The sequence below is a fragment of the Hordeum vulgare genome, chromosome 4H (assembly GCF_904849725.1).
Source record: "Hordeum vulgare subsp. vulgare chromosome 4H, MorexV3_pseudomolecules_assembly, whole genome shotgun sequence".
NCBI lineage: Eukaryota > Viridiplantae > Streptophyta > Magnoliopsida > Poales > Poaceae > Hordeum > Hordeum vulgare.
This window is the reverse complement of record NC_058521.1, coordinates 6,337,346-6,345,169: the sequence shown is the minus strand read 5'-3', so window position 1 is coordinate 6,345,169 and position 7,824 is coordinate 6,337,346. Positions and strand designations below refer to the sequence as shown.

The 7,824-nt window shown below is 49.5% G+C and overlaps 1 protein-coding gene across 1 annotated transcript; it reads right to left on the bottom strand.

Annotated features, from left to right (window-relative positions):
- Nucleotides 1-1,063: 1,063 nt before the first annotated feature.
- Nucleotides 1,064-2,641, bottom strand: LOC123450992 (E3 ubiquitin-protein ligase BOI-like). Its single transcript, XM_045128003.1, has 2 exons — nucleotides 1,904-2,641; nucleotides 1,064-1,810 (listed from the first exon to the last, which is right to left on the bottom strand). Exons 1-2 carry the CDS (start codon nucleotides 2,279-2,281, stop codon nucleotides 1,265-1,267), a joined length of 924 nt encoding a protein of 307 aa, XP_044983938.1. The 5' UTR covers nucleotides 2,282-2,641; the 3' UTR covers nucleotides 1,064-1,264.
- Between the last annotated feature and the right edge of the window lie 5,183 nt (nucleotides 2,642-7,824).

Here is a 7,824-nt window from a genome sequence, read left to right as displayed (position 1 = left end):
TACTGCCCATTACTATTGAGCCTCTAACTTTCAAGTAGCATAATTAGCATTGCGGTGCATTTATAATTCTGTCGATTACCCAACTGTAATTTGTTTACCCATGCATAGTTGTTTATCATCTTTTGGGAGAGAGACATCAGTAGTGAACATCATGTGACTCAGGTCCATATTACCACCATTGCTTACACCTCCACCATTTGCTATTTTTATTTACTTTTCCGTTCCAATCACTATCACTATTCCCGCTTTAGTTTTGATCCTTTGCAAACTACAAGGCCGGAGAGATTGACAACCTCTCTGTACTCGTTGGGAGCAAAGTTATTTGTTGTGTGTGCAGGTCCACGTCTTCTGCTAGCGCCGCAACAGCGGACACCTACTTCTTGATCCTCAGAGTCCTCCTAGTTCGATAAACCTTAAAGTCCTTGTGTAAGGGAAATCTGCTGCTGACTACATCTCCACCTTCCATTTGGGGTAACCAACAAAGGGCGAGAAGTATATTCATCAACTTGTCATCACCCCGCCACTGGACGCAGCCCGCATGTGCTATTCAAATTCAAACATATGTATTTAATTCCAATTTTCTGGTGACAACCTAGCTTAAACATAAATCTAGTTACTATCTCCCTTTCATTAGACGTTTAGGTCTTAAACGCCACCATCGTCACTCTGAACACCTTCTTCACCCCTTCATGAATGCAATTGAATGGCCTTCCATACGGTAAACGGTATGGATTTAGGCAACCACCTTTTGCGAGCCGAGCAAAATTTACAATAAATTCAAATCAATCTTTGCACCATTGGATCCGAATCGCCCACCACCTGTCGTCTAGATCTATAAACCCTAACAATTTTCAAACACACAACCATCCACCCATTTTTCAAACGGCGTCGTCAAGCGGCGCGCACCCTTTATCCTTGTTGCCCTCATCTCCCACCCTCCACCATAGCCGGTACATGTCATCTCCTTGTCTCTAATGTCTCCACGCGTGTGATCACGCTATCTCCATCTCCCACCACCCACCTAAGTCGCCGCAAAACCCCTTGGACGCACCCCGCAAACGACTTTCAAATTTTAACCTATGAATTTAATTTCAAGCATTGATATGCAGATACTACAGCCTATTTGTTTTCTTGTTGAGAAACTGATCCAACAGTTTGAACAGAAAGCTAAACTGAACAAAAGAAGGGGAGCCAAAAAAAAAGGAGATGAAGAAAAGAAAGCTAACAAAAAAGTCGACGCTACTCTGAAACTATTCCTCCCGCATCACGAAAAGTTGACGCAGACGCTGCCGTTCTTGGCGCATCCGCACGACGGGCACGCCTGCGCCGAGGCCGCGCACGGCGCGCACACGCAGAGGTGCCGGCACGGCAGCAGCAGCACCACGGCCGCGCCCTCGCCGCACCCCTTGCACCTTCCGGCCCCTGTCAGGGCCGGCGTCGGCGTGCCCACCTCCTCCTCCGCGCAGACGGGCGCCAGCTGGTTCTCCCCCCAGCAGCACGACTCGGCGTCGTCCTGGCCGTCGCCGTCGCCGGCGCCGCCGCGGACGGCATGCGCGTCGAGCACCCGCTGCAGGTCGCCGCGGAGCACGTTGGCGGCGGCCTCGTGGGACTGCGCGACGTCGCGCCACATCTGGGCCTCCATGAACAGGTTCCTGAGGCGCTCCTCCAGCGCCCAGTTCATGCCCCGGACCCGCTCGATCTCGTCGTCCTTGGCCTTGAGCCGCTTCGCCGCCCTGGCCTCCACGGCGGAGACGATCAGCCGCAGGTGGCCCCGCCGCTGCTCCGCCAGAGCAGCCCACATCTTCCTCGCCTGCACCATGCATGCATCCACCACGTACGGTTAACAACGAACAAACAAACAAAGGCGCCTGATCAAACGCGGCGATATGATCACGGGACTTACATGTCTGTGCAGGATGTGGTCGACGGCGACGGCCTGCTGCTGCGCGTGCGCCGCGAGAACGTCGCCGAGCGCGGACGACGGCCGCTCGTCGACGACGCGCCTCCGCTTGTTGCCGGACGTCATTTCCTGAGCGGCGCCGTCGCCCTTCCTCGCCAGATCAGCCGCGGCCAGCGCCAACAACTCCGAGTACTGGTCCGCGGCCGACGTCGTCGTCGTCGTCGGCGGCGGCGCGAAGACGTCCGCGCACGGCTGGCACCCAAACGGCTGACTCGGCACCGCGGCGCCATAACAGGGTATGGGGGCGGCGGAGGTGAGCTGGTGGTGGCCGGCGCCGGTGGCGAGCAGCATGTGGCGCAGGCGCTGCAGGTCCACGGCCATGGCGGTCGGTCGGTCGGTCGATCGACGGGGTCTGCTGCTGGCAGTCTGGCACTGGCAGGCCGCCTATATATATACACACACACAACACACGGGCAGGCAGGCAGGCAAGGCGATGGCGATGGCGATGGGGATGAGTCAGTCGTGAGAGGTGGGAGGTGAGGCGATGGTGGATGGATGGATCGGCGACGGATGGGCGGCCGGCCGGGGGTGGCGACTGGGGAGGAAAGAAACAAACAAGGAGGTCCGTCCTTGGATGGCATATATTTATTTATGGTGCGTGCGTGCGTCGGGCGCGGGTGGGTTTTGGTTGGCGTCCACGTTTCATGGCCTTGGCATCCCTCGAGAGGAGAGGAGAAAGAAACTGACGACGAGATTGACCCCCGATCCTTCTCGTTTTCAGGGCCGATTCCCTATTATTTATGCCTTCCGTTTCAATCAATCTCCCTTCAACAACAATTTCATCCAATTTGGACTACTCCTACTCTCCTAGCTACAAACCAAGAATATAAGTATATATTTTGGCCGAGCATACACAAGAGTCTGCAACCAAACCAAAGATATACTTATATTATATGGTGTATATATCGAGTCCGTCGTTTAAGTTAGTACGTAGGTTTGTGGCGCCAAATCAGCAGGCATCGTTGAGGCTGCTGCACGAATTAATCTTGGGGTGTAAGGAAGCCCGCCCGGACCGAAGAGAACAAAGCAATTTTACCCTCGTCTCCCTCTCGACTCGGTAAAAATCCGGGGTCAGTGGAGGGCAATTCGGAAACTGCATGCATGCATGCATGCATGCGTTTGGCGCGTTACGTACGCTCACGCGCTGCGTCTGCATGGAAACGCATGCACGTACTTTCAATGTGCTCAGATATAGGAGTATATCATATCAGGCGTTTCTTTTGGCTGGATAGCTAGCTGTAGACAGTTTTTTTTTAGGGAAAAAACATCTCATACCATAAATATGGTATAGGAAAACAATATAAGGGAGTAAGTTACAGCGTAGAGGGGTACGTAGCAGGTAGAGACGAGGGCTCAAAATTAGCAAGGAAATGAATGAACTAATAGTAGTAATTGATTCTTGTACATTAATTGGTCCAAATCCGGCCGATCGATCTCTGTACTACGTTTAATTTGGACGGAAACCACGCACGTACGACAGCCTTTCTGATTTAATTTGATTTCCAAAAAAAGATCTCTACTGCCAAAGCTCTGGTGCAGGTATTATCGTCTTGGCCGACCGTCTTTAATTGCGGGATATATGCACATGATAATCACGTACGTTACCTCGGCGCCAAAATAGAACCAACCATTCATGATAATCGCGTACAGCTGTACAAATACGGTGCAGATCCGCATGCTATCTCTCTGTATTATCTGCTAATAACTCTTGTGCACAAATATGGTACACCAGGGTATCTCTGGCAAGGAAAAAACATTATTTTATATACACGCAGAAAAAACGGCCATGTCATTAGCGTACGTGCGTACAGTGGCGAATCTGGAAGGGAACTGAAGGGTAGGCTTAAAAGATCAAGTTTCTAAGTCAAATTAGCAAATACATTACAGTTTACATGTTAACACCTCGGTATAATTGCCAAATAATATACTTGGCTGAAATAGAAATTTTGAAGGATAGGCTGGAATCGCCACTGCGTGCGTACCTACATACTCCTAGCTATTTTCGGAGAACAATAACGAAGGACCAAACAATCAGCAAACCGAACCGCTATGCATGCATATCCGGAGAGCACTGTAACTACTCCCTCCGTTCCTAAATATAAGTCTTTTAAGCGATTTTATTAAAGGTCTACATACAAAGCAAGATGGGTGAATCTATACTCTAAGGTATGTCTATATACATCCGTATGTAGTCCATCAATAAAATATTTACAAAGACTTATATTAAGAACAGAGGGAGTATTAATTAATCAGTCGATTGCAGTTTTCGCTTTCGGTTCATCCATTAATCTCACCATTATCATGGACCTATTTTTTGTTAAGAGATCTTCAATGAACCTTTGTGCGCAAGGAAACAAGGATGTGCGTTCGCGGATAACCCCGCGGAGACGTTTCGATCGGCCTCGTCTTCTTCTTCTTCTTCTAGAAAAGAAGAAGGAGACAGCTGACGCGCGCAGGGGAGAGCGAGGAAAAACAAGGAACGGGACAGCTTCCAAGCAAACGCATGCGGACGGGCGCCACCGAATGGATGTGAACCAAACTTTGGCCTGTCCCGACACGTGCCACGCGGCCGGGCCGGTGACGTGGCACTTGCCATATCACGCATTTTTTTTCTTTTACTCCCCCGTTCCTAAATATAAGACATTATAGAGATTTTAATATGACGAAAAAACAAATTTTCTCCGCTTTGTATTCCAAAGCAACCGACACCGATACAGCCGTCGATAGGTGCTGGGACGGAAACAACACAGTCACGTTAAAAAAAAAACTAAAAAGAAAATGCAAAAGGAAAAAATGCCGACAACGGCGGGCCAACCAAAAAGAGGGGAAGCCTCGCGACCGCTGCGCCCACCAACGATCTCCCACCAAGCTCCGAGGCTCCGAATCGCCGATACCAATCAACACCTCCAAGAAGGGAAGAGACGATGACGACGCTGTTGCCAAGGGTTTCCCCCGGTACTCGGCACGGAGAAGGGATGGGTAGCCCCGACGCCCTCCAGGAAGGTCTGGCGGCACCCTCAGGCGCCACCGCGTCGATGTCAACTGGATCGACATGGATTTCTCGCGATCCCAACCTTCACCCCGGGCGCCGGAGCCCGCCACCATACAGACCACCATCCCGTGCCAACACGATCTAGAAGCTTCCCATGCCGTCTCCCCGAAGCAAATACGCGAGGCCTGAAGGAAGGAGGCGCACACATGCCGGGAACCAAGACCAACAAATACCGTAGACACGCGGGAGGGACCGACCGCCACCACCACCGAGGTACTAGCCGAACGGACGCAGCAACAGAGGCATACCAGGCCCAGCTTGTGAAGCCACTGCTGCCGCGATGCAGCAGGCGCGTCAAGGTTCCCGAGATCCATGTCCAAGCAGGAGTACATCTCCATCCGACCAAAAGCAACACCGCGAGAGGACCGAGCCAGCCCGCCTAAAACCCAGATGGGGCCCAAGGGCCCAGATATGGGCCCGGGGCGACGCACCGGACCAGCACACCGGTGGCCACCACCACGCCGTCAATGGGGAGCTCCGCCATAGACAGGCCGTCCGGAGATTGCTGGACCGCCTGCCGGTCGAGGCGCACTACCATCCGGACGCTCTCCCGAGCGGGAGGCCAGGACGAGTGGGGAAGGGAGGTCCCACCGCCGCTGACACCGCCCGGGCTTTGCTCGACGGTGGCAGGGAGGGGTTGTGAGGAAGGGAGCTGACGGTTGGGCGAGCCGCGCCGCCGCTCGGGGCTACGCGGGGGGGGGGGGGGGGCACAGGGAAGGGAGGGGGAGGGGAGGGAGGGGGCTTGCGACGATGATGGTCTCCGGCGGTGGCGGCAGGGGAACCCTAGCGCGGGGGTGGAGGAGCTCTCGGGCTTAGAACGAGCCAGATATTTCAATATGCACTACATCCAGATGTATATAGACCTATTCTAGAATGTACGTTCATTCATTTTGCTTCGTAGGTAGTTCATAGTGAAATCTTTAAAATGTCGTATATTTAGGAACAGGGGAGTACAGTAGAGATGCACAATACACTTGCTCACCCCGACCAACAGACTCGCGTACGCATATCTTATCACTATGAGCGTCTTCGAAAGGCTAAGTCGACGCGTCTTGAGAATGACAAAGTCATTATAAATATCTCGCTATAAAAGGAACATCGCCTCACACCGAAAAATCACTTCATCTTTATGAAACACTACTTGTTTTGGTTAGAAGGGAAACTTGAAGGGCCCAAGCATCATTTTTAAGGTTTCACCTGTTCACGCAAGTTTTAAAGAACAAAAGTTCGCATGAAGTTTAAAGAACTAACACAGAATTCATGCCCCCAAAAGTTGATCTAAAAAAAAATTCATGCCAAGAATTATTTCGGTTCGGATAGCGAGTGATTGCGAACAAATTTGTATCTTCGAGCAATGCATCTATCAAGATGACTTACTGGACATCTGTTGTTATGATGCTCTTATATCTTTTGAAGTTTTTCGACGAAACCTCGTCAAAGGACGGGAGCTTCTGCATTGCAGTAAGAAGAAGAAGAGTTGGCTTAGCTATTGATGGAAGTGTATGCCTTTCTGTCGTCGCATTTGATTATGTAAAATGGTTTGGGTTTTAATAACAAAAATGCTTTTTCTCTACCCCGCGCGGTCGGTCCGCCACCCCTTTCGACGGTCCACTACCCCTTCCAACATAGACATAGTGTCGGTTTATAGGACTCTACTATCACCGATTTATCGGTTTTTTCTTTCTTATTTTTAGATTTTTGGAATTTAACTGTATGCATCCTAGTTGTGCAGAGGTCGGATGTTACTCGTAATGCTATATATCTGTTTGATGCCACATTTTACAATAATAAAAGCATCCTTTATAAAAAAATGCTAATGATGGAAATGGGACCTAAAAATCACACAACACGGCTAATTAAGAAACCAACACATATCCGGCTATCAGTCAAGGCACATCACCCAAGACATCTTTTCAATTTAAAGGTTGTTTCGTTAGAAATGAATTTTAAATACAGGGACGTAGAGATTTCAGACGATTGGACTGTTTTTGTAAGAAATAAATTCACCCATCCTGCTAAAGTTCTTTTGTTTCTCTATGGTGTCAACAATGTTTGATGCATCATCGCAAAAAAAAAAAAATGTTTGATGCAAATCCATGTAGTTTAAGGTTAATTAACGGAGGGAAACCGAAGGCAAGATGGTACTCTCTCCGTCACGGTTTAGAAGGCGCGCATGCAAATTCTCTAGGACTAGTTGGTTATTGATTGGCTGTGAAATGAGTTAAAAAATAGCATCCACACTACGCATGCATATAGAAGTAGTACAACGGAGTACTAATAATAGCTGTTAGGAGTAAATGCAACATGCCTTAATCTTTGTATATTTTGAAAACGCACGCAAGTCTAACCGTGTCTTCTAAACCGTGACGGAGGGAGTACTACTCACGTGCATGTTATCACAAGCTGACAAGTATACGTACGTACATCGAGGCGGCTAACTCCATGACTTCTTTCGCGATGGAACTCTGGTCTAGGATATGTGAGACTTGGAGAGTTCACCTCATCTGCACAACTCCTCCTTGGACCGTTCCGGAGCATCAAACTTAGCGCCGTTCGTTTAAGTTTATTACTTCCTCCGTATCATAATATATACTGTACAACGTTTTAGCAGTTTATTTAAGTTACTAAAACGTTATATATTATAATACAAAAGTAGTATTAGTTTCTCATCAGAACCAAGTCGACGTGACCAAGTTTTGACACTGATCGTCGAGCCGGATAATGGAGGTTAACATATGTAGCGAATAGATAAGCTACGTACGTACCTACTCCTCAATCAATCCATATACATATACATCATCTCTTAGGACTT